This window comes from Brassica napus, unplaced genomic scaffold, assembly GCF_020379485.1.
Source record: "Brassica napus cultivar Da-Ae unplaced genomic scaffold, Da-Ae ScsIHWf_100;HRSCAF=175, whole genome shotgun sequence".
Classification (NCBI taxonomy): domain Eukaryota; kingdom Viridiplantae; phylum Streptophyta; class Magnoliopsida; order Brassicales; family Brassicaceae; genus Brassica; species Brassica napus.
Window position 1 is genome coordinate 35,625 of NW_026014442.1, and position 24,553 is coordinate 60,177.

General features: G+C 40.0%; 3 protein-coding genes, 1 non-coding gene and 1 pseudogene across 5 annotated transcripts; 4 read left to right on the forward strand and 1 right to left on the reverse strand.

Annotated features, from left to right (window-relative positions):
• Window positions 1–2,570: 2,570 nt before the first annotated feature.
• TRNAG-GCC lies at window positions 2,571–2,641 on the reverse strand. Its single transcript has one exon. It is a non-coding gene; the product is annotated as a tRNA-Gly (tRNA).
• Window positions 2,642–2,688: 47 nt separating this feature from the next.
• Window positions 2,689–6,493, forward strand: LOC106433932 (beclin-1-like protein). 2 transcript variants are annotated; one of them, XM_048771130.1, is made up of 10 exons: window positions 2,689–3,048; window positions 3,964–4,319; window positions 4,399–4,569; window positions 4,673–4,797; window positions 4,903–4,951; window positions 5,230–5,388; window positions 5,474–5,559; window positions 5,660–5,731; window positions 5,810–5,959; window positions 6,095–6,493. In XM_048771130.1, the coding sequence occupies exons 1-10, from the start codon at window positions 2,895–2,897 to the stop codon at window positions 6,345–6,347; spliced, it is 1,575 nt and encodes a 524-aa protein (XP_048627087.1). In that variant the 5' UTR covers window positions 2,689–2,894; the 3' UTR covers window positions 6,348–6,493. The 2 variants fall into 2 exon arrangements, with proteins under 2 accessions (XP_048627087.1, XP_048627086.1); XM_048771129.1 differs by having other exon boundaries at window positions 2,720–3,048; window positions 3,961–4,319.
• Window positions 6,394–7,639, forward strand: LOC125595227 (histone-lysine N-methyltransferase ATX3-like). Its single transcript, XM_048771131.1, has 5 exons — window positions 6,394–6,633; window positions 6,731–6,817; window positions 6,898–6,972; window positions 7,056–7,159; window positions 7,253–7,639. The coding sequence occupies exons 1-5, from the start codon at window positions 6,631–6,633 to the stop codon at window positions 7,341–7,343; spliced, it is 360 nt and encodes a 119-aa protein (XP_048627088.1). The 5' UTR covers window positions 6,394–6,630; the 3' UTR covers window positions 7,344–7,639.
• Window positions 7,640–7,866: 227 nt separating this feature from the next.
• Window positions 7,867–10,196, forward strand: LOC106433930 (probable F-box protein At3g61730). Its single transcript, XM_022712082.2, has 8 exons — window positions 7,867–8,186; window positions 8,587–8,786; window positions 8,856–8,900; window positions 9,044–9,211; window positions 9,282–9,329; window positions 9,436–9,606; window positions 9,704–9,811; window positions 9,900–10,196. Exons 1-8 carry the CDS (start codon window positions 7,921–7,923, stop codon window positions 9,980–9,982), a joined length of 1,089 nt encoding a protein of 362 aa, XP_022567803.2. The 5' UTR covers window positions 7,867–7,920; the 3' UTR covers window positions 9,983–10,196.
• Window positions 10,197–10,312: 116 nt separating this feature from the next.
• LOC125595228 lies at window positions 10,313–14,970 on the forward strand (annotated as a pseudogene).
• The last annotated feature ends 9,583 nt before the right edge of the window (window positions 14,971–24,553 follow it).

Consider the following 24,553-nt stretch of genomic DNA (forward strand, 5'->3'; position numbering starts at 1 on the left):
GGCCAGCAGAGTTAAGAGTGGTTCCGTCGAGGTTTGTTGACGCACAGACGTCGCAAGGTCGAGTCGAAGGAGTCTGACGAGGTTCATTTAGTGCTGATTCAACTTTTTTCTCTTATAGGGCTCATGTCATTTGGACGTAAGGACCTGGGAGCACAGTATTGCACGAATCACTAGCTGAAGAGCTTTTATGCAAGCACTGTTTTCTTTGGCCAGATGAAAAATTGAATCCAAATTTGTTGTTACAGTTGTGGAAATCCAGTCAGTATTGTGGCATTTGCAAGAGATCATGGCACTCTTCAGATTGGGTGAGAATATATTTGTGAACATGCTGGGTGATACTGGTCTAATTGATAAAATTATTACATCCATGTAGCTAACTTGATAGATGTAATACGTATATTGCGATGGGTGTGATATATGGTTACATGCTGGATGCGACAACATCCTTGAATATCAACTTTTGTTTTTTAAGTACTTACTACTATTTTCTAAGGATTGGACTAATTTGATTATCATCTTTAAGGAACTGGAGCACAGCAATTACCATTGCCCCTCATTGCAGACCGCAGCATGAGTGTGCACCGACAGTATCAAATGACCAGTTACCGACAGTATTAAAAGAACAAAACTCATTGTTCAAGTATGTTGCTCTCGCTAGACTCTTTCACAAAATATCGCTTATCCTGCTTCTGTTGTTTGCATCACTTTGTTTCTAACACCTTGATCTGAAAACTGTCCGCATAATTTTTGTGAGACAGGTCTACAGAAAAAAGTGACTGAGACTGAGCTGGCTGATGAGATTACTGTAGTCTGCAATGGCATGGAAGGGGCGTATATTCGAAAGTTTCATGTGTAAGTGTTAGATATACCAGACTAGTCTTCAATCAATATAGTCACACATCACTATATATAATTGTTGGTATTGCATGCTTTTTAAATTGTTTTTATTTGTACACTACAATACACGCTTAATCCTAGGCTTCTGTTTTCAATTCCTGGTATATCATTTTTTTTTTTTTTTCAGAATTGAGTGCAAGTGTGGCTCATGTGGAGCAAAGAAGCAGTCACCATGTGAATGGGAACAGCATACCGGCTGCAGAGCCAAAAAGTGGAAGTATAGCGTAAAAGTGAAAGGCACAATGCTAACTGTAGAAAAATGGCTACACCCCTTATATATACTTGTAGATTTTTTTTGTCTGTACGAGATTTAATACTGACAACAAGGTACTGGAGATTGCAGGATTTAGTGCCCTCCCTGTAGAACAAAGTACCGCTGATTGCAGGATATTAGATCAGGAGATGATGCTCTCTTTGCTGGAAGGTAAATTTACAGCTCAAGTCTTATGAACAGGCTTCTCTTTTGGAGTTCATATTTGGCAGGCTTGCTTACTACTTGTTTTGGAGTTCATAAACGTCATTTTCAATTCAAAATTTTCAAAATTCGCTGTTTCCTCCGCGGGTATATACTCACCCGTCACTACGAAGCGATTCAGAGCTAAAACAATATTTGAATCATTTTTTTGGTTTTGCTTAAATAGTGAGATACTAAGTGAGCAGAGAGAGAGAGAGTATGAAGACGAGATCCAGTGATGTACAAGGAGCTAGCAGAGGGAAGAGGAAAGCTTCAGAGGGAGACGAAAATGGCAGAGGAAAGCTACGATCGGTGCAGAGCGACGAACAGAAGAAGGCTCCTCAGATGGAAAATCACAGTAGAGGGAAGAAACGATTGGCACCGAGCAACGAACAGAAGCAGGGGAAGAAGATCCTGAGAGGAATCCATAGCTGTGTATCTCCTCGGTTCTCTGCTTCTACTCGCCGTCCCAGCTTCTTCTGGTACTTTCTTCCTCTCTAGAACACACTCAGCTTCGATTTGATGAACGAAATTGATCTGATCGCGGATAGTTTGTTATGCGAGTTCGGCCTGAGCTTCGGTTTGATTTTGACCTGTTTGTATAGCGTTTAATCACTCAGTCTCTGTAAACTGGATTCATCATACTCTCTTTGTTTTGGTAAATATATTGGAGGAAAAAAATGTCATGTTAATACAAGATGTCCAACTCTCAAATCTATAGAAGAGATTTACTGTATAGAGGTATTTGACTTTGAAGTATTCTTCATTTTGTTGATCATAGCCTCTCGTTTTAGAGTTTAAGTGTTGGATGCTACAATACAGTGAGTGCTTCATGTATCATAAAAAGACATCAAAAGCTGTATGTATATTCTAGCAGGTAAAGAGAGATTCTTAATCCATTATAGCTTCTCCACAAACGGAGAAGATGTAAGTATGTAACATGGCTTATATTTATTTACGGATTTACAGCTTCTTCGTTACTACCTGTGATGGTAAAAGGTAGGGGATTAATAACTCAGATGTTCCTTTCGCCGCTTTTATATCATAACCCTTGTAGGTATACATACTTCCATCCCAAGTGTTGGACCAGAGCAAGAGAACTCCTGAGTTCCTGACTAACAACATCAATCAGAAACTTGCGATGTACGTTGGGCTTCAAAAGTTCATCTAAAAAGCCCAATAACCACTCGAGCTTAAAAAAAAGTTGCAACCAAAAAAATGCACCAGCCGGGAATCGAACCCGGGTCTGTACCGTGGCAGGGTACTATTCTACCACTAGACCACTGGTGCTTCACGTTTCAACAAGAAACCTAAACTAATATCTTCCAAAACATAGCTTTCGTGTAAGTTTATCCATAATCAAGGAGGTCTCCTCTCCTAGGTCTTCATCAGAATTGAAAGCAAATCAATAGAGAAATCAGCAAAGCTCCACGATCATAACAAGTAGAGAGATTGATTTATTCGAATTCCAAGCGAAACCCTCTTTATAGATTTTGCTTACGTATCTTCTGTCTCCGGTTAAAAAAGAGTTGAAGGAGGAGCGATGAGGAAAGAGGAGAATAATTATCATACAGATAATAAAAGTCGGGTGGATCCGAATCTTCCGAAATGGGTCTGCCAAAAATGTCACCACTCACTCACCATCGTCGGCGTCGATTCCTACGCCGGCAAGTTCTTCAACGATTCCCCTCCTTCCGGTTTGCCCCCTTCTTCCCTCTCTCTCGTGTTTTCAACATAACTTTCTATTTTTCTATGGAATCCTTTTCAGACTTATAAAGAGTCTCAGAATCAGACAGAACTGTGTGTAATGAAATTTTAGATATGCCTTATCTTGTCCTACTGACTTGTGTTATAAAATAGTTGTTACACAGGCTCTTCCATCCATGGAGCTCTAATAGATTAGAAATTACTACTATGAAACTATTAGGCTTATAGAGAGTTTCAGAATCAGACAAGACAAGACTTGTGTGTAATGAGTCTAACTTAGTTTGAGTAAAAGCTTGCTCATCATAATTTGCCTTGTTTAGAAGTTACTGCTATGAAATTATTTGACATATTTTGAGTTTCAGAATCAGACAGAACTGTGTATATGTCTTCTTGTCCTAATATGACTTGTGTTATAAATAATTGTTACATAGTCTCTTCCATCCATGGAGCTAATAGACTATAAATTACTGCTCTGAAAATATTAGACTTATAAAGAGTCTCGGAATCAGACAAGACCTGTGTGTAATGAGTCTGTCTTACTTAGAAAAAGCTTGCCTCGTTATAACTGCCTAGATTAGAAGTTACTGCTATGAAATTTTCATACTTATAAAGAGTCCCAGATTTAGACAAACTTGCGTGTAATGGATTTGTAGATATATACCTTTTTGTCCTAATTACTTTTTTTTTTTTAAATGAATGTAATTGTTACATCCAGCAGCAACGCAAGGCTCTTTAATCCATGGAGCCAACAGTGTTCTTGGTTCAACACGCATGGACAAGAGCTTTGCATTTTAGGCTGGATGTAACAATTACATTACTTGTGTGTAATGAAATTGTAGATATGCCTTCTTGTCCTAATGACTTGTGTTATATAAAAAAACTAATGAAATTGTTACATCCAGCAGCAATGCAAGGGTCTTCCATCCATGGAGCCAATAGTGTTCTTGGTTCAACACGCATGGATAACTCTTTTGTTGTTCTACCTCGACACAAGCCTCAAGCTCAGGGCATTCCTCCACGTCCTCGTGGGGCTTCTTCTCCTCAGCCTCACGATGCAACCCACTGTGGGAAGGCGATGGAAGAATCGTTTGTTGTCGTGGATAAGTCTGAGTCAGCTTCTGATTCAGGAGCCGCTTCTCAAAATACGTTGTCGTCGCTTGAAGTGGGCCAGAATGGTCCGTTGCATTCGAATACTTCTGGATTTAATACGACTATCAATGTCTTAAACCGTGCATTCGATATTGCAAGAACTCAGACACAGGTATGATGCTGTGAAGCTTTGGCTTTTCGCTGATTGCTGATTGTATCTTAATTTCTGATTATTTTTTTGGTTCTCTAAGGTTGAACAGCCATTGTGTCTGGAATGCATGAGGGTATTGTCTGATAAACTTGAAAAGGAAGTCGAGGATGTGACGAGAGACGTGGAAGCATACGAAGCATGCGTCCAACGGTTAGAAGGAGAGACGCAAGATGTTCTTAGTGAAGCTGATTTTCTCAGGGAAAAGAGGAAGGTAAATATTTTCAGTTTCCAGCATATTGTTCAACTCTAATATGAATTGCATGTAATGATAAGAGTAATAAATGCTTTTGTTTGTTTTGTCCTGCTCTACTTAGATTGAAGAAGAAGAAAGAAAGCTTGTTGCAGCTATAGAAGAATCTGCGAGACAAAATGCTGAGGTTAACCGTCAACTGAAGGAGCTTGAGTCTAAGGGAAATCGCTTTAACGAACTTGAAGATCGGTAAAGCTCTCTCACTGGTCTTCTGTTGGCAAAGGATACATCTTCAATGCTCTCTTTTTGATTTTCTCACATGTTTTTAATTATTTTTCTGTGTCTTTGTTATAGGTATTGGCAAGAGTTCAACAATTTCCAGTGTCAACTTATAGCTCATCAGGTGCGTTGCTGCTGATACTCTTACGTTTCTCCCTCATATCACTAAATGATGCTTTGATTTTTGGAGAGTGATACTCTTAGGTTTCTCTCGCTTATTTCATTAAATGATGCTTTAGAGGAGTTTGGAGAGTCCAAAGCTTTCATTCCCTCACAAATTCTCGATAAACAATCCTCTTTCATTGTTTGGTATTAGTTTTAGGAGCTGTTGGTTAGGTTTATTTTATCAGCATAGTACTTGTTTTCTTAGTATTAGTGCTAAGAATATGTGTTTGAAAACAGGAAGAGAGAGATGCAATCTTGGCGAAGATCGAAGTCTCACAAGCACATTTAGAGTTATTAAACAAGACAAATGTACTGATTGATGCCTTCCCCATACGGTACGATGGAGATTTTGGTACAATCAACAATTTTCGACTTGGGAGACTCCCTAAAGCACCGGTAAGCATTGCAACTTTCTGTGTATTTGATGTCCATTACCTCTTCCTGCTCATATAAAATCTAAAACTACATGACGCGTTATCAGGTTGAGTGGGACGAGATCAATGCTGCTTGGGGACAAGCCTGTCTTCTCCTCCACACCATGTGTAACTACTTCCGGCCAAAGTTTCAGTATCCTTGTTAACACCCTATAATCATTTTTTTTTTTCTGTGTGTGTTTGATACTATTTACTGTAAATGAAGTTTATCCTTAACCAGATCCTTTTCTAAGATGCCGAGTCAAAATACAGCCAATGGGAAGTTATCCTAGAATTGTGGACAGCACCAACAGCACTTATGAGCTGTAAGTAATTCCCAATATGTGTGTTGTTTATCTTTCTTCAGCAATTTTACTAAAAAAAAGTGTGATGATGATCTTCAGGTTTGGTCCTGTAAACTTGTTTTGGAGCACCAGATACGATAAAGCCATGACGTTGTATCTGTTATGTCTTAAAGATTTTGCTGATTTCGCAAACGCAAAGGATCAAGAGAACAATATCCCACCAGAGAAATGCCTCAAACTCCCATTCAAGTAAGTCCACTCCACACTCTCGTCACCAAAACCTTAGGAGTTTCATCTTCTTGAGAAACCTCAACAGTGGCCTATCTTGTGTTGTTAATGGGTTACAAACCAGAAGCACTTATATGATGTAATCTTTTTTCGCAGAATCGAAAATGACAAAGTGGAGTCATATTCAATAACGCAGAGCTTTAACAAGCAAGAGAACTGGACCAAAGCACTGAAGTATACTCTTTGCAACCTGAAATGGGCTCTGTATTGGTTCGTTGGGAACACTAATTTCCAGCCTCTCTCTGCAACGGTCTCTTTGCCTTCTGATGTTTCAGCGGCTGGTTCCTTGTACGCCAAGCGTGGTCCTGGTTCTAATAACCCGTCTGGTAAAAACTCAAGAAACTCATGAGGAGATTCGAAATGAAACTAGAGACTTTGTGTGATGAAGCATTTGCTGTTATAACATCGAATAATAAGAAACCCTGATGCTTATAACTTATTGTACAGTCACTTTTACATTGTGTGTAATATTATATAACCCTGTTAGTTTGTTAATTTTCTAGCTTTGTGTGAATACAAGTCAATTGTTAATATTAGTTTTAAGAGTTCAAAAAGTGTGTCACCTCATCTAGCAGAAGGAGAAGCAACATGGATGGGGTCTCTTTGCAAGGAGAAGTATTCAAGAAGGAGAAATGGTATTTAGTTTACGCCGCAATATTCATGATTTTAATGGCTAAACTGAATGTGATGTGCGTCTTTAAGGAAGTACTGAATAGCAAAATTCTTGTGCAGATCATCGAGTACCGTGGGGTGAAAGTTAGGAGAAGTGTTGCAGATCTGAGAGAGGCAAACTATCGTGCTCAAGGCAAAGATTGTTATGTAAGTTGAGATTACTTGCTCACATTCATCGTTATCCCCGCTGCTTCTGATGGTCAATTTAATTTTTCTTAAAAACGCAGCTGTTCAAGATAAGCGAAGAGATAGTGATTGATGCCACAAACTCTGGAAACATAGCCCGATTGATCAACCATTCGGTAAAGTTTCCCTACACACTAAGACTAAAACCTAGTACTAGTAGTAACTAAACACTAACGATGCTCATTGTCTTGTTGTGCAGTGTATGCCGAATTGCTATGCACGTATTGTGAGTATAGGCGATGGAGAAGAGAACAGAATCGTCCTCATTGCAAAGACTAATGTTTCACCAGGCGAAGAGCTTACGTAACACTTGTTTCTTCCAGCTTCATCTTCCCATATAATTCATATTTCTCTTAAATTCTTGACCTTGACCATGAAAACTGATTCTCTCTACAGGTATGATTATCTCTTTGAGGTTGATGAATCTGAAGAAATCAAAGTGCCTTGCCTTTGCAGAGCTCCTAACTGCCGCAAATTCATGAACTGAAGTGCGAAATCATTCTTGCAACGATTGTAGCTGCGGCTGCTTCATGCTGACTTCTTTACAGTTGATACTTGATTCATTGGTTAGGCCGCCGTTCAATTGTATGTCCGCCGGTTACCTTTCCCGGTCTAGCAATTTTGTAAATGTTTAGGATTTAAACAACCCCATAGGCCACACACATGAAGACTTTACACATTTGATTTTTAATCTACAGGTCATCAAAAGTGTTGATATCTTTTCATGTTTTACATAAATATTGTTTCTTAATTTCTATAAATCAAAGTCGAATTTTTACTAGACTGATAATAGTATAGCTTGGGACTTGGGAGGAATCTTCTCGGTTTAGTTTCCGTCTGTTGATGGTAAACCGTACTGACTCTTGAGAGGTGGGCCCAGAAAGTTTGTTACAGGGTCAGAAACGTCATTTCCAATTCAAAATTTTCAAAATTCGCTTTGTCCCCTCCGCGGGTATATACTCACTAGTCTGTAAGAAGCGATTCAGAGCAGAAACAATATTTGAATCAATTTTTTTTTTTTTGCTTAATTAGTGAGATACTGAGTGAGCAGAGATAGAGGGAAGATGAAGACGAGATCCAGTGATGTACAAGGAGCTAACAGAGGGAAGAGGAAAGCTCCAGAGGGAGACGAAAATGGCAGAGGAAAGCGACGATCGGTGCAGAGCGACGAACAGAAGAGGGCTCCTCAGATAGGCGATTACGGTAGAGGGAAGAAACGTTTGGCACCGAGCAACGAACAGAAGAAGGGGAAGAAGATCCTGAGAGGAATCCGTAGCTGTGTATCTCCTCGGTGCTCTGCTTCTTCTACTCACCGTCCCAGCTTCTTCTGGTACTTTCTTCCTCTCTAGATTGATCTGATCGCGGATAGTTTGCTATGCGAGTTCGACCTGAGCTCCGCTTTGATTTCGAAATGTTTGCAAGGCGTTTAATCTGACTGTGTTGTATAGATCTAGGATATAGAACTCGATCAATCATCTTCGGTAACTTCTGGAACTGAAAGCTCGTAATCAACTGGATTGCATGAGAAACCGATGTTAATATCGATTATTGTTTGCGACTGGGTGTGTGGTTAACGATCGATCGTAATTTGAATCCAGCTACAACGAAGAGGAATTTGAAAACCGATTGCTATAACTCCTCGGATTTCGAATCAGGAGGATCCGTAGATCTAAGTCTCTTTGCGTCAGATTCGTGAGTCTATTCTTATTATTTTTTCTCTGCCGATTCAGGTTTGAGCAAGACGCATGGACATACATATCGAGGTTTCTGGATGGCAAATCGCTGGTGATGCTGGGAGCAACAAGCAAATGGTTTCACAAGACCGTAATGGAGGAGTCTATTTGGAGGTTTGCTTGCTTGCGTGATCTTCAGGTGCCGAGGCCGTTTCCAGTTTCTTCTAGCTGGAACAAGATATATGCTTCTGCTTTTGGTAACAATTATTATACACAATACACATCAAAAAGGAAGAATATAACTTATATAGTAATGGGCAATGCAGATGGGAGTCACTCTTACTTGTTCCATCAGAAGGAAAAGCATATTGGTCAGTCCCTGAATTTGATTCATCAATACTTTCTTAGTCATGTTAATTTGGATGTGAAGCCATATGGCAATTCTCTGGCTCTCAAAGTAGTCCATTTGCTGAGCACAGCTTCATTTTATCTGGTTTTGACACTGTCATTACAGACTGGATGCGTATTGGTGCCTTTACTCTTGATTCTCGAATGTCACTCCTGACTGAGAGTTTGAGTGGCCAACTGAAAGTCCCAAGGGTTCAAGGCACCATAGAACAGATGCTGCAATCCACTGGTTCATGTATCATAAAAGACATCAAAAGCGGTATCTGGATTGCAGGTAAGGCATCATAGGTTCTGGAACTTGTTCATAAACGAAGAAGATGTAACATGGATTTTCTTATTTACAGATTTACAGCTTGTTCGTTGCCCTGTCTGTGACCTCAGTACCTGTGATGGTAAAAGGCCATTATCAACTCAAATAAATTAGAATTTAATGTTAATGTATCAGTCTTTGCAGTGAAGAAGTTGCAGACTAAGAGTTTTCTGTTTTTCACTGTGTAGGAACAATGCAAACACTTGATACTAGGCACATTGAACTGTTCCTGAATGAAGAATACAAAGATGGAAGCTGGGACTACAATCTCATCGGATCTCATAAGTTACAGAAAGACACAAGTGCAGCTTGTGGAGCCATATTTGATCTCAAACACGTTAAGGCATCTGCATCCTCAGGTAAGTTCATGCCCAGTTACACTTCTTATCTTATGTTCCTTTTATTCTCTCCTTTGACTCTGGTCCACAACTTTCTCATGAATTGAAATCTTTATAGGCATCCTCCACCTCAAGTCTTGGACCGGAGAGCCAGACGATTCCCAACCCAAAGCATTTATCACAACCCACGCAGTTGCTGTTCACACAAGGTTACAGAAAAACGAAGGTATTACATATATGTCTATATCAATTTGCATAATCAACCATCTTTATGAAGAACACACAATTATAACTCTTCACATATCTAAATGCAGGAATCCTTGTGAAGTATCAGACGATGAAAGCAGGAACTGATGGTGACATTGTTGCCATCAGAATCTCCCAACAGCTACTCTGAGTTCCTGTTCACAGTGTGTTATCAAGGTCACACAATAGAGCCTTTAGTATATCTCTGGTATGCAAATCATTTTACTCTTCGGTAAGATAAAACTCTACTTCATTATATGACTTTACAGTATATGTTGCAAGAATATCCTGAGAGGTTATTGAACTTGTTGTCTACAAAACTTACGCACCAACTTATATATACATGTGTACGCTATCCTTTGATATTTTCCATTAAGTACAAGTAGTTATAGTGAGTATATCTTATTCACCATCACTAATGGCGTTCTCAAAACAGTTCCGTCTCCTTCTCTTCTTCTTCCTCCCTCTCATAGATGCCTCCGAACACAAAAGGCTGCGCCACTGTTACTTAAAACAATGGATAACGAGATAATGCAGATGGGATTCACTCTTACTTATTCCATCACAAGGAAAAGCATATTGCTCACTCAATCTCTGTAAACTGGTTTCATCATGGTCTCTTTTGTTTTGGTAACTATATTGGAGAAAAAAGTCATGTTAATATAAGATGTCAAGTTCTATGGCAACTCTCTGAGTCTAGAATGGATTTATTATCACATCCTCTAGCTTATCTGCTTTTAGTGCCGTAATCGTCTTAAGAGTTTGAGTAATCAACTGAAAGATATCAAGAGCGGTTTTGATAACAGGTAAGAAGTATTTCTCATTCATCATAGCTTGTCTACAAACGAAGAAGATGTAATATGGCTTAGCTTATTCACAGATTTTTACAGCTTCTTTGTTTCCCTGTCACTGACCTAGAGTACCTGTGATGGTAGAAGGGGGCTTAATAACTCAGATGTTCTTTTCTCCTCTTTAAATCAGTCTCATAGGTGTATTACTTCCATCCCAAGTCTTGGACCAGAGCCAGTATCTACTCCTGACAAAGCATCAATCAGGAACTGCTGATGGTGGGCTTCAAAAGGTATATAAAGTCCAATAATTAAAATAACCTTATAATAAACTCAAGTTAAAAAAATGTTGAAACGTAAAAGAGATGCACCAGCCGGGAATATAAAGTCCAATAATTAAAATAAACTTATAATAAACTCAAGTTAAAAAAATGTTGAAACGTAAAAAAGATGCACAAGCCGGAATTGAACCCGGGTCTGTACCGTGGCAGAGTACTATTCTACCACTAGACCACTGGTGCTTCTGTAAGTGTAACACATTTAAAATATTATCAATACTATAAAACATAGCTTTCGTGTAAGTTTATCCATAATCAAGGAGGTCTCCTCTCCTAGTCTTCATCAGAATTGAAAGCAAATCAATCGGAAGTCACACCATAGAAAAATCAGCAAAGCTCCACGATCATTAACCAGTAGAGAGACAGATTTGTATATATGTCTTCTTGTCCTAATATGACTTGTGTTATAAATAATTGTTACATAGGCTCTTCAATCCATAGAGCTACCAGGGTTCAAGCAATTGCTTAGTTTAGAAGTTACTGCTATGAAATTATTAGACTTAAAAAAACTAATGTAATTGTTACATCCAGCAAGTCAAGGCTCTTCCATCCATGGAGCCAACAGTGTTGCCTTGATTCAACATAGCCTTTTCTGTTTTTGTCTGGAATCCTTTTCAGACTTATAAAGAGTTTCAGAATCAGACAGAACTGTGTGTAATGAACTTTTGATATGCCTTATCTTTTCCTAGTGACTTGTGTTATAACATAGTTGTTACACAGGCTCTTCCTTCCATGTAGCTAATAGATTAGAAATTACTACTATGAAACTATTAGGCTTATAAAGACTTTCAGAAACAGACAAGACTTGTGTGTAATGAGTCTTAACTTAGTTAGAGGAAAAGCTTGCTCATCATAATTTGCCTTGGTTACAAGTTACTGCTATGAAATTATTAGACTTATAAATGAGTTTTAGAATCAGACAGAACTGTGTGTGATGAATTTGTATATATATGTCTTCTTGTCTTAATGACTTGTGTTATAAATAATTGTTACCTAGGCTCTTCCACCCATGGAGCTATCAGTGTTCAAGAAATTGCTTAGATGAGATGTTACTGCTATGAAATTATTAGACTTTATAAAGAGTTTCAGATTCAGACAGGCTTGTGTGTAATGAATGTGTAGATATGTCTTCTTGTCTTAATGACTTGAGTTATAAAAAAAACTTATGTAACTGTTACATCCAGCAATTCAAGGCTCTTCTATCCATGGACCCAACAGTGTTGCCTAGATTAGAAGTTACTGCTATGAAATTATTAGATTTATAAATGAGTTTCAGAATCAGACAGGCTTGTTTGTAATGAATTTGTAGATATGCCTTCTTGTCCTAATGACTTGTGTGTTTAAAGAATGAATGTAATTGTTACATCCAGCAGAAACGTAAGGCTCTTTAATCCGTGGAGGCAATAGTGTTATTGGTTCAACACGCACGGACAAGATCCTTGCATTGCTGGATGTAACAGTTACATTACTTGTGTGTAATGAAATTGTAGATATGCCTTCTTGTCCTAATAACTTATGTTATTAAAAAAACTAATGTAATTGTTATATCCAGCAGCAATGCAAGGCTCTTCCATCCATGGAGGCAACAGTGTTCTTGGCTCAACACGGATGGACAACTCTTTTGTTGTTTTACCTCGACACAAGCCTCAAGCTCAGGGCATTCCTCCACGTCCTCGTGGGGCTTCTTCTCCTCAGCCTCATGATGAAACCCACTCTGGGAAGGCGATGGAAGAATCGTTTGTTGTCGTGGATAAGCCTGATTCAGCAGCCGCTTCTCAAAACACGTTGTCTCCGGCTGAAGTGGGCCAAAATGGTCCTTTGCATTCGAATACTTCTGGCTTTAATGCGACTATCAATGTCTTAACACGTGCCTTCGATATTGCCAGAACTCAGACACAGGTATGATGATGCTGTAACGTTTGGGCTCTTCACTGTAGATCAAATCCTCGTGATAGAATGAAGCTGATTGTATGTTTTGGTTCTCCCAGGTTGAACAGCAGTTGTGCCTGGAATGCATGAGGGTATTGTCTGATAAACTTGAAAAGGAAGTGGAGGATGTGACGAGAGACGTGGAAGCATACGAAGCATGCGTTCAGCGGTTAGAAGGAGAGACTCGAGATGTGCTTAGTGAAGCTGATTTTCTCAGGGAAAAGAGGAAGGTAAGTTTCAGTTTTCAGCATATTGTTCAACTTTTGCATATAATGTTTTAAGTAATAAATGCTTTCTGATTGTTTTGGTCCTGCTCTATTTAGATTGAAGAAGAAGAAAGAAAGCTTGTTGCAGCTATAGAAGAATCTGAGAAACAAAATGCTGAGGTAAACCGTCAACTGAAGGAGCTTGAGTCAAAGGGAAATCGCTTTAACGAACTTGAAGATGGGTAAAGCTCTCTCACTGTTTCTCTGTTGGGAAAAGAAAAAATCTTCAATGCTATCTTTTGATTTTCTCACATGTCTTTGTTATAGGTGTCGGCAAGAGTTCAACAATTTCCAATTTCAACTAATAGCTCATCAGGTGCGTTGCTGGTGGTACTCTCTAAATGGTGCTTTGATTTTTGGAGAGTTGATACTCTTAGGTTTCTCTCTTGTTTCATTAAATGATGCTTTGGAGAGTCCAAAGCTTTCATTCCTTGGTATTAGTTTTAGGAGCTGTTTGGTTAGGTTTATTTAGTCAGTGTTGAGTCTGTGAAGGAATAATAGGCTTTAATCAGCATAGCTGCTAATGGTATGTCTCTGAAAACAGGAAGAGAGAGATGCTATCTTGGCAAAGATTGAAGTCTCACAAGCACATCTAGAGTTATTAAACAAGACAAATGTTCTGATTGATGCCTTCCCCATACGGTATGATGGAGATTTTGGTACAATCAACAACTTTCGACTTGGGAGACTCCCAAAAGCCCCGGTAAAGCGTTGCAACTTTCTGTGTATTTGATGTGCATAAACCTCTTCCTGCTCATATAAAGTTAGGTCACATGAAACGTTATCAGGTTGAGTGGGATGAGATAAATGCTGCTTGGGGACAAGCCTGTCTTCTCCTCCACACCATGTGTAACTGTAAATGAAGTTTATCCTTAACCAGTAACCCTTTTCTAAGATGCCGAGTCAAAATACAGCCAATGGGAAGTTATCCTAGATTTTTGGACAGCACCAACAGCACTTATGAGCTGTAAGTAATAATTCCCAATGGTATATTCTAGTGTGTGTGTTGTTTTTCTCTCTTCAGCATGTTTTACTTTAAAAATTGTGTGATAATCATCTTCAGGTTTGGTCCTGTAAACTTGTTTTGGAGCACTCGGTACGATAAAGCCATGACGTTGTATCTGATATGTCTTCAAGAACAATATTCCACTAGAGGAATGCCTCAAAGTCCCGTTCAAGTAAGTCCCCCTACTCTCGTTACCAAAACCATTTAAGAGATTGTCATATTAAATCTTCTTGAGAAACCTCAGTCAGGAGAGGCCTATCTTCTGTTGTTAATGGGTTAGAGTCTAGAAGTTCTTATGTGTAATTATCTCTTTTTTTTTTAACGCAGAATCGAAAATGACATGAGTGGAGTCATATTCATTAACGCAGAGCTTCAACAAGCAAGAGAATTGGACCAAATCACTGAAGTATACTCTATTTATTTGCCCTTGTAGAATGTAATGACAGGATTATTACAAGAAGACAATACCGAAGTAACAACTGCTTTGTTCATTTTAAACCCTCTACTTTGATATTAAAAAACAACAGTAAAAACAATGCTTGCTGTTGTCTCTGAAGAAGATGGTTGTTATATATGGCCGTTCCCGTTTCAACTCAAGGCTTCTCTTCATCTAAATTAGAACAAGGAGGTCCAGCGACGGAATCCTATGTCTGAATCAGATGGCCTGGATAGTTTCCCCAAGGCTCCTATGTCTGCAACAGACACATCTTTATCCAATAACCAGCTCATGTTATATAACACCACATGTGAAATGTAAAAAAAAAAAGGATATACAATTGAGATCAGAAAGGCTAAAATTCCATGGAATCGGATGAAAAGACGCATTTCTAGAACTCCCAGCTCCTCCATCAGCCGTGAACTCAGAATCAAGCACTGAAACGTCCATTACCATGTATGTCTGAACTCTGAATCAACAAATGGAAAGTGTCCACTTGATGCCACAGAAGCAGGACTCACTGCCATCTCGCCACTGCTTGGTGGAACCACATGAGGAGGAGTTGCATCTTCCACGGTTGCCACCATACAAAGATTAACAAAGAGAGATTGTTTTTTAAAGTAAAGACATCAACTGTATAAATGATCTAGTTGTTGGTTCTTACTCATTGGTTGAGTTCATCCTCAATGAATGGCTGGAGATGGGGAGGTGCAGGGACTCCGTTAACAACAACATGGCAGCTTGACATAGCCGTTGCAGCAGCAATATGGGTATGGTGGCCTTGAACATGCATTTGAGGATGTTGTAGTACTGGATATCCAATTTGCATACCAACTGCGAAGAAACAAAGGTGTTTAAGTAATAGTGAAACCAAAACTTTTACTTGAGGTAACATAAATAGACTTTATTACCAGGTGGCATGGGATGATGTATTCCGTTTGGCATAGGTGCGAGAGGAATCTTTGGAGGATAGTTCATGAGATGGTACTGGTGATCAAGCAAATGATTAAAACAAACTATTTGCTTCTGCAGCTTCAACCTTACGTAATAAGCCTGAAAAAGTCTGTGTTTCCTTCTTCTAGTTTTCTGCCACAAATGGATTTTTCATTCGATGTTTCACCCTTTGCTAGTGCTATAACTAATTCATATCGTGCAATGTGTGTCACGCTTCAACACCCTTAGTATCCTACGGAGGCCCACTTCAGTACAGAGAGAATGGAGATAATTAGGGCAATAAGAAGGTAACAAAGGTGAAGAAAGAGACTTGAAGAGCTTACCCAAGCTTGTAAACGCAGGTTCAATGCTTGCCGGTTCGGAAACGGTTTATGGATTTCGATCTCATCCATAAACAACGGCTCCGGAGGAAACTCAGAAATACACGCCGGCCCGGCGAGAGACAGCTCCGGCAACGAATACGGATCTGGGAGCAAACTCTCTGCCACGTTCGGCTTCACCTCCGCCGCAAGATCGATCGGTTCCGTTGAATCGAAGAACATACGTCGGAGAACAGAGGCTCTGGCTCCCCGAATCGCATCCGATAACCGGCGAAGGAGTCAGAAAATTAGTCAGCCTCTGAGACGGATCGCAAGCAACAGCAGCTTCCTCAAAGTCCCTAACCAAATCGAGTACGGAATCCCTTATCTCCGCAGCGAGGATCAGTGAAAGCGATTCGGACCACTCTTGGAGAGCCCGTTACTCTTCTTGTTCCTCTCTCTCGCTCTGCAATAATCAGAACTAAAGATGATTTTTTTAACTGTTGATGAATCAATCGCACAGAGACAAAGAGGGAGATATGAGTCAAAATGTTAAACAAGGGAAGAATCGCCGTTTCTCATTTGATCCATATTCTCCTTTTTTACTTTTATGGCCATTTTCTCTAATGTGATTTTTTGGAATACTCTCCTTTTTACTGTTTTTCTTTTAAATTGTGTCTTTTTTATTTATTTATTTTTGGAATGCAGTATTCAAACCGGTTTAGCAGTATTCACGTTACTACTGAATTTTTTTTTTTTTTTTTTTTTTGTAGTATTATGGTTCTTGTAGTTTATAAACCGAAAGAGATGTTAAACCGGAAATTATACATCGGTCTTTGTCTTAGTGAAATTAACGCGGTTCGTGACCCATTGGGGACTCCAAAAACGCCTTTCCGCATCTCAGATTGAGACGTTTATATCTCTGACACGTGTTAGTTACCGTATCGAGAGTGGGGCTTTTGTTTTCCGTTCTGAAACATATAAATAACCCTCACTTGCATCAACAATCAACTTCTACTTCAAAAATACTCAAATGTGGGTGGCCTCTCATCAAATCGTCACATCTCAAAGTTGCTCTTTCTCGTGGCAGTGGTAAAAATGAACATGACACACCTCTTTAACATTTTTGAAACGCCATCAAACGTCGTAGACACAGCCTTCCGAATGATCAAAATTTCCACGGCAGAATTTATATTCATTTCCAGACTTGCTTTTTTTTTCCCACAGAGTTTAGACTCTCCTATGCAGCATATGACTGATACAACCTGTCCATATATATTGTTGGACTTTACCCTACCTTTGAACTTTGAACTCTCATAATGAAGTTGATTATGAATGTTGTTCATCCGGTATAGAACTCCTATCGAGAGAGGAAATTATCTAGAAAAATAATATGTAAAAGTTACTCGAGTTGAGGCTTCTTAGTTCGCTTCGAAACAATCTCCAAGACTATATATTTAAAAGTCGTCACAAGGCGAAAAAGAAGATCCCCTTTGCTACAGTTCCTCCGTCACAGTGACCACCTTCGCTGAACGACGGCGCCTTCTACGGCGTCGGTTACAAGACGCGCCCTCTCCATCTCTCCTCCTAATGGGGAAGGGTAAGAAGAAGGCCAAGAAATCTCGCTCCCCGACGAAGAGCCCGAGCTCGTCTCCTCCTTCAAAGAGCCCGAGTTCGTCACCTCCGTCGAGTTCGTCACCTCCGTTGAAAGAAAACCCTGTCACCGTGGATTTGCCCATGACGACGTCTAACCCTGCATCTCCGACAGCTAAAACTCCGGTTGATGCCTCCAAGCCTGCTTCCGATGCCGATGCCCAGATCGCTGATTTGGTTGCTCAGCAGACAAGCTCTACAGCTAGTGAAGATTCCAAATTGGAAACTCCGAGTGCCCATGTGATCGCTCCCGTAGCAGATCCGGACACAACAAACAAACTAGAAGGAAGTACTAAGATCGTGAATCTGGTCACTGAACTAGTCACTCCTGAGATCGCCTTGGCAGATCCAGAGCTGACCACAGAAGCAGAGCTAGCGAAGGGATCACTAGCCATTCCTACCCTACCGACTGAGAATACAACAAAAACTACCATACCTACTGGTGAAACGCAAACGACTGAAGCAGGTTCTAAAGTACCAGGCCCTCATCCTAAGGCCTCTTATGTCTCTCAGGTTAAAGGCATCAAGCAGCTAAAGAAGACTGGTGAATCCTTCATCCTACCATCTGGAGAATCTTGTGTAAAGATTCCTAACTCAGTCATCGAAAAGAACAAAAGATCCTGGGATTGCTTTGTCCTCGGTCAATTCTATGTGGACCCACCCTCCCAAGGAACCATCCATAACATTGTTAATGGGATTTGGAGCAAACAATATAGAGATATTGCAGTTTCGAAGATGGAGGGCTTCGCTTACCTATTCCGAATACCTAACGTAGGAACTCGGAACAGAGTAATAAATCAAAGATTGTGGCAGATAGACGGGAAGACAATGTTTGTAGCCAAATGGGAACCGGGTATCGTCCCGGCAAAGCCAGAGTTATCTGCTGCCCCGATATGGTTGGAACTGCGGAAAGTTCCACTCCAATTCTTCAATGAGGATGGTCTTGAGCGCATTGCGGGCCTGGTAGGAGATCCAAAGTTTCTGCACCCAACCACCGCAAACAAGACAAACCTGGAGGTAGCAAAGGTCTTCACCATCATTGACCCGAGGAAGCCATTGCCGGAAGCAGTAAATGTACAATTTGACTCCGGTGAGGTTAGTCGTGTGCTCGTTTCCAGTCCTTGGATGCCTCCCATATGTAACCAATGCAAAGAGATAGGCCACTTATCGAACAGATGTAAGCTGGCGCCTATTACTTGTGTACCATGTAAATCGTCCTCGCATGCCTTGCATAATTGTCCAAAAGCTAAGAATTTAGAAGGGAAAGGCAGGAAGACAAGAAGGGCAAAACCGAAAGAAAAGCAGTGGGCAGTGGTTGACTCGAAACCTCAGGCAAACGCTGAGCAGGAAACAACCTCAAAGCTGGGTACAAAATCGGATTTTGCAACAGGAGAATGCAGTAAGGATCCTCCTCGCCAGAACACCATCACCAAGCCCCGAGGAACACTTAGTGAGGCTTCATCTGGTGTTGAACTGGACTCATCAGATGTGGAATCCTCTGAAGAAGAAGAAGAAGAAGAAGAGGGGGAAATCATGGAACATGAGAATGATTTTCGCGTTGCGAAAAAGAAACTTTTTTCAAAGCTAAAGGGTGAAAGGGGCAAGGGCCCCAAGCTCGCCTGATTTATGTCGGCACAACTTTTTTGTTGGAACGTTCGCGGTTTTAATAAATATAGTCACCGGAACGGTTTCAAAAAGTGGATTAAGGTAAACAAACCTATTTTCGGAGGGTTAATAGAAACCCATGTCAAGCAATCGAAGAGGAAGAAGTTTGTAAATGAGTTACTTCCTGATTGGTGTTTTGAGGATAATTACAGCTTTTCGGATCTTGGTAAGATATGGATTTTATGGCACCCGTGTGTTACTGTCTCTGTGGTCCACACGTCCCTTCAGATGGTCACTTGCGATGTCACTATCCCGGGTCAGCCACCTTTCTTCGCCTCTATTGTCTATGCGTCTAACTTCCATGAAGAGAGGAAGGAATTATGGGAATCTATGGTAAACCAGGGAACTTCTCAACTGTTAACGGGCAAACCATGGATTGTTATGGGAGATTTTAATCAAACTTTATCTCCAGAGGAACATTCTCTCTACGCATCTGCTAGAGTTGACAAGCGTACAAGGCTGTTTAGGGATTCTCTTCTTGAGGCAGACTTGGTAGACCTGAATTTCAGAGGGAAAACCTTTACCTGGTGGAACAAGAGTAAGACAGCTCCAATAGCGAAGAAGCTAGATAGGGTTTTAGTGAATGATGAATGGAGTAACTTCTTCCCTACAGCAGTGGCTTCTTTCCTCTCTCCGGATTTCTCAGATCATGCCTCTGTTACAGTCGCTCTGACCATTAATTCTCCTCCTCTCAAGCGCCCCTTCAGGTTTTTTAATTACCTGTTACAGAATACAGAATTTCTGCCAATGATAGCAGAGAGGTGGTTCTCTTTCAATGTAACTGGATCTGCAATGTTAAGAGTCTCCAAAAAATTAAAGCTGCTGAAGAAGCATATCAGGGATTTTAGCAGATTGAACTACTCTGGTATCGAGCTGCGAACTGAGGAAGCGCACCAAGCTATGCTAGAAGCACAAGAAAATACTCTTGCGAAACCATCTACTGCAAATGCTGAATGGGAACTAGAATGCTCTCGTAAATGGCAGCTCCTCTCTAAAGCGGAAGAAGCTTTTCACTTGCAACGATCTTCAGTAACTTGGATTGCATTGGGAGATGCAAATACCACGTACTATCATCGGCTAACTTCCTCAAGAAGATCAGCGAATCACATTCACTTTCTTCTGGATGACTCAGGAGGAAAAATTGAAAACCAAGGAGACATTGAGGATCATTGCGTTGATTATTTTTCTGGTTTGCTGGGTGAACCTGCGAGTGCACAACAGTTCGAGCAAACTGACCTGGATCTCCTGTTTGATTTCACCTGCACAGAAGACGACATATCTGGCTTCTGTAAGGATTTTAGGGTACAAGAAATTAAGGACGCTTTTTTCTCACTTCCAAGGAACAAGGCAAGTGGCCCTGATGGATATTCTTCAGAGTTTTTCAAAGCAGCATGGAGCATCATTGGCCCAGAGGTTTCTCAGGCCGTCCGGGAATTTTTCTCCTCAGGCTGTCTTCTCAAGCAATGGAATGCGACAACTCTGGTTTTGATACCAAAGATTACAAACGCTTCTTCTACTTCAGATTTTAGGCCGATTTCATGTCTGAATACGGTGTACAAGGTAATCTCCAAGCTGTTAGCGAAGCGCCTACAAGTGATCCTACCTCGTATAATATCTCAGTCTCAATCAGCTTTCATGCCGGGTAGACTCTTGGCTGAGAATGTCCTTCTTGCTACCGACCTAGTACAAGGGTACAACACAGCAAACTCATCTCCTAGTGCTATGTTAAAGGTTGATCTCAGAAAAGCCTTCGATACTATCAAATGGGATTTCATCATAGGAACTCTCAAGGCTCTCTCTATACCGACCAAGTTCATTGGATGGGTTTATCAATGTATTTCTACAGCATCCTTCACCATCTCTGTTAATGGTAGCAGCAGTGGGTACTTTGAAAGCACTAATGGTATCAGGCAAGGAGATCCCATCTCCCCCTATATTTTTGTCCTGGCTATGGAAGCTTTCTCTAGACTGTTATTGTCCAGGTATGATTCGGGAACTATAGGTTATCATCCAAGGACGTCAGAACTGAAGTTGACTCATCTGATGTTTGCTGACGACGTAATGGTCTTCTTTGATGGAAGTGCAAACTCGCTTCATGGAATCTCAGATAGTCTGGATGATTTAGGAAGTTGGTCTGGTCTGAAGCTGAATAGAAACAAGACAGAGGTCTACACAACGGGGCTGAACAGCTCGGAATCCCTTGCTATCGCTAGCTTTGGTTTCACCTCGGGTTCACTCCCAATTAGATATCTTGGTCTTCCTCTCATGAGCCGTAAGCTGCGAATAGCTGACTATGATCCCCTGATGCAACAATTAATTAAAAGATTTCGGAGTTGGGCGGTAAAGACCCTATCTTTTGCTGGGCGACTAGTACTCCTAAGTACGGTTATAGCTGGAACAGTAAATTTCTGGATAACTACTTTTATGCTACCAAAAGGTTGCATCAAGAAGATAGACTCGCTCTGCTCCAGATTTTTGTGGTCAGGCAACGTTGATGAACTTAAAACAGCGAAGATAGCTTGGAAAACTTGTTGTTTACCTAAAGATGAAGGAGGGCTGGGTCTAAGAAGCTTCTCGGCTCTAAATAGGGTGATGCTTCTCCGTTTTATCTGGTTGCTACACTCAGGAAGCAACTCTCTTTGGGTCAGTTGGCAAAGGCAGTATCGATTATCGGCTAAACCTTTCTGGGGAGTAGATGAAGCCACAACTGATTCTTGGACATGGAAACAATTATTGAAGCTAAGAAGTGAGGCGCTGAACTTTTGCAAAGGTATCCTTAAATCTGGGAGTAAACTCAGTTTCTGGTATGATGTCTGGACTCCTTTCGGTCAACTAATAAGCTTCATAGGCCCTACGGGACCAAGGGCCTTGCGTGTTCCCCTATTGGCTACGGTCTCAGAAGCATGCAACTCGGAAGGATGGTTAATCGCTCACCCTCGTAGCCAAGAGGCGCTGGACATTCATATTCACCTTACCACCATTGCTCTGCCTCTCTCTGAGATTGATGATGATGAATATGAATGGATAGTTCCAGGTAGTTCTTCCACGGTTTACTCGTCTGCAGTTACATGGGATTTTTTAAGGCCTAAATCAGAGACGAAAGCTTGGGTGGATTGTGTATGGTTCAAGGGTCATGTTCCCAAACTGGCTTTTAATATGTGGATCGCCAATGCAGACAGGCTGCCTACACGGGCAAGGCTGGCTTCATGGGGAATCCAAATCTCCACCTCCTGCTGTCTATGCTCCCACGACGTGGAAACAAGAGACCACTTGCTCCTAACCTGTTCTTATAGCAGGGAGGTCTGGAACCTTGTTCTTACCCGGTTGAACCCACCATTGCATGCCTTCCAAGACTGGAATGAGCTACTCTCCTGGATCAGATCGACAATGACACAGAGCTCCACTGTTCTAAAGAACATAGCAGTCCAGTCGACTATCTACCATCTTTGGAAACAGAGAAACAATGTATATCACAACAGCTGCATTATCGCTCCAACGGTGATTGCGCGTGGGATATACAGAGAAGTGAAGATCATAATCATGGCAAGGAGGGATAGGAAGAAATTTCTTTCTCTGTTGTCAAGTTGGATTATATAATTTATTAGCTCCATAACATTGCTCTATCTTGTTTTTATTTTCTTTTTGCCAAGGTAGAGTAGCACTTAGATTAACTTTTTGTAAATCTGAACATCATTAATATGATATTAGCATTCTTAGCAAAAAAAAAAAAGTTACTCGAGTTTTTAATAAGTGTATAATTTACATGCTCAAGACAAACTCTCTTTTTTTATTAATAACTAAGCTTAATAATATACAAACGTAATAAGATAGTAGAGAGTTTGCATTAAGGAAAATATCGAATGGGCTGTCTCACACGGAATCAATGATTTAACTGTTTTAACATATTAAATTACATCCACTTTGGTTTGTGGCCGTTACTTTTTGATGAACTAGAGCTTTTACGGTCTGGAATGAAATATTTTTGAAGAAATATAGTCCCCAAATTACATGACGTGCACTAGTTAATTATTTTTTAGTGAGGACTTAGGAGCTATTAAAATAAGAAATAGACTTTGTAATGAAAAATATAATATACATGGACAATGATACCATTATAGTATATACCATGCACTGATGATGATAACAGAAAAAAAAAGAATCTAGCTAGGATAACTTCTTTTTTTTTTGCTAAGAACGTTAATATTCAATTTAATGAAAATGTTAGATTTACAAAATCATTGAAAGAACCACCATGGCAAAAAAAAAAAAGAAAAAAAAAAGGAAAAACACAGTGAAAACTATAAGACCAAACAGATCTTATCTGATCCAAAGAGACATAAGGGAGCTGAAATGCTTTCTTCTCCTCCTTGCTGTAATTATAATTAATCCGGATATCTCTATAATGTAACTTTATCCAGACATGTTTTCTGATAGTGCATTTTGTAAACTACCGTGGCATGCTTTTTGAGAGAGACTTGTCAAAAAGGAAAATTTGTTTATTGGTCATTTTCTCCGAAGAACTAGCTGTTGTTACACCCGGTCTCACGTTGTCAAAAAGGCAAATATATCGCTTTATCTCGTTGTGGTTCTGAAAAAGGCATTATTACTTTATTCCCTCAGAACCGCCTTCCCCATTGCTGCGTTTGTCTTCACTCCAGCAGGCTATTCTATTCCGTACATGCTGTTAATAGTAGACTTTGAACCTGTATATACATACATACATATATAATAAACACACAGAATCACGTGGGCCCGCCACTGTCTTTATGACTATCATTTCCAAAACATTTCCAAAATAAGCCATCTTGACAATGATTAACAATATGATTAGTCACATGTAATGTATTGTAACCTACAATTATACTCCTATTACCTTGATATACGAGTGCATGCACGTATTATGTAATAATTATATATATATATATGTATATTATGAACTTACATCACATGTAACTCATATGCATGATATTTTGGGTAAAAAATTTGATTTTCAAAAATATAATTTGAATAATCAGATTAAAATTCGGATACTTTCATGTCTTCGGATCAGATATTAAATAAAATTTTGAATATTTTCAGATATTTAAATATTTTTAGGTATTTTTTATATTTTTAGGTATGTTTTTAGGCGGAACAACGACATGATCCGAACTGAATCCAATCGAGAACCGGACGAATCTGAACCGGTAAATTCTAATTATTTTAGTTTCAAACCGATCCGGAACTGATAAGATCTGAACCGAGCTCAAACCGAAAAATTTTAATTATCGTATTAGATCTTAATATCTAAAAACTGAAGGACTGAATCTGAACCTGACAAAACCGATCTGAACCCAACTCGATCTGAATGTCCGAACCTAATCTCCATTGTTGCGCTCTTCTTTACTC

Coding starts and splice junctions, on each gene's coding strand:
- LOC106433932 (XM_048771129.1), top strand. CDS start 2,895: ATGAGGAAAGAGGAGAATAATTATCATACAGATAATAAAAGTCGGGTG. Junction 5,732..5,809: donor ACCAACAGCACTTATGAGCT/GTAAGTAATTCC, acceptor GATGATCTTCAG/GTTTGGTCCTGTAAACTTGT. Junction 5,960..6,094: donor TGCCTCAAACTCCCATTCAA/GTAAGTCCACTC, acceptor CTTTTTTCGCAG/AATCGAAAATGACAAAGTGG.
- LOC125595227 (XM_048771131.1), top strand. Junction 6,973..7,055: donor CCCGATTGATCAACCATTCG/GTAAAGTTTCCC, acceptor CTTGTTGTGCAG/TGTATGCCGAATTGCTATGC. Junction 7,160..7,252: donor TCACCAGGCGAAGAGCTTAC/GTAACACTTGTT, acceptor TTCTCTCTACAG/GTATGATTATCTCTTTGAGG.
- LOC106433930 (XM_022712082.2), top strand. CDS start 7,921: ATGAAGACGAGATCCAGTGATGTACAAGGAGCTAACAGAGGGAAGAGG. Junction 9,212..9,281: donor AAGCGGTATCTGGATTGCAG/GTAAGGCATCAT, acceptor TCTTATTTACAG/ATTTACAGCTTGTTCGTTGC. Junction 9,607..9,703: donor TAAGGCATCTGCATCCTCAG/GTAAGTTCATGC, acceptor AAATCTTTATAG/GCATCCTCCACCTCAAGTCT.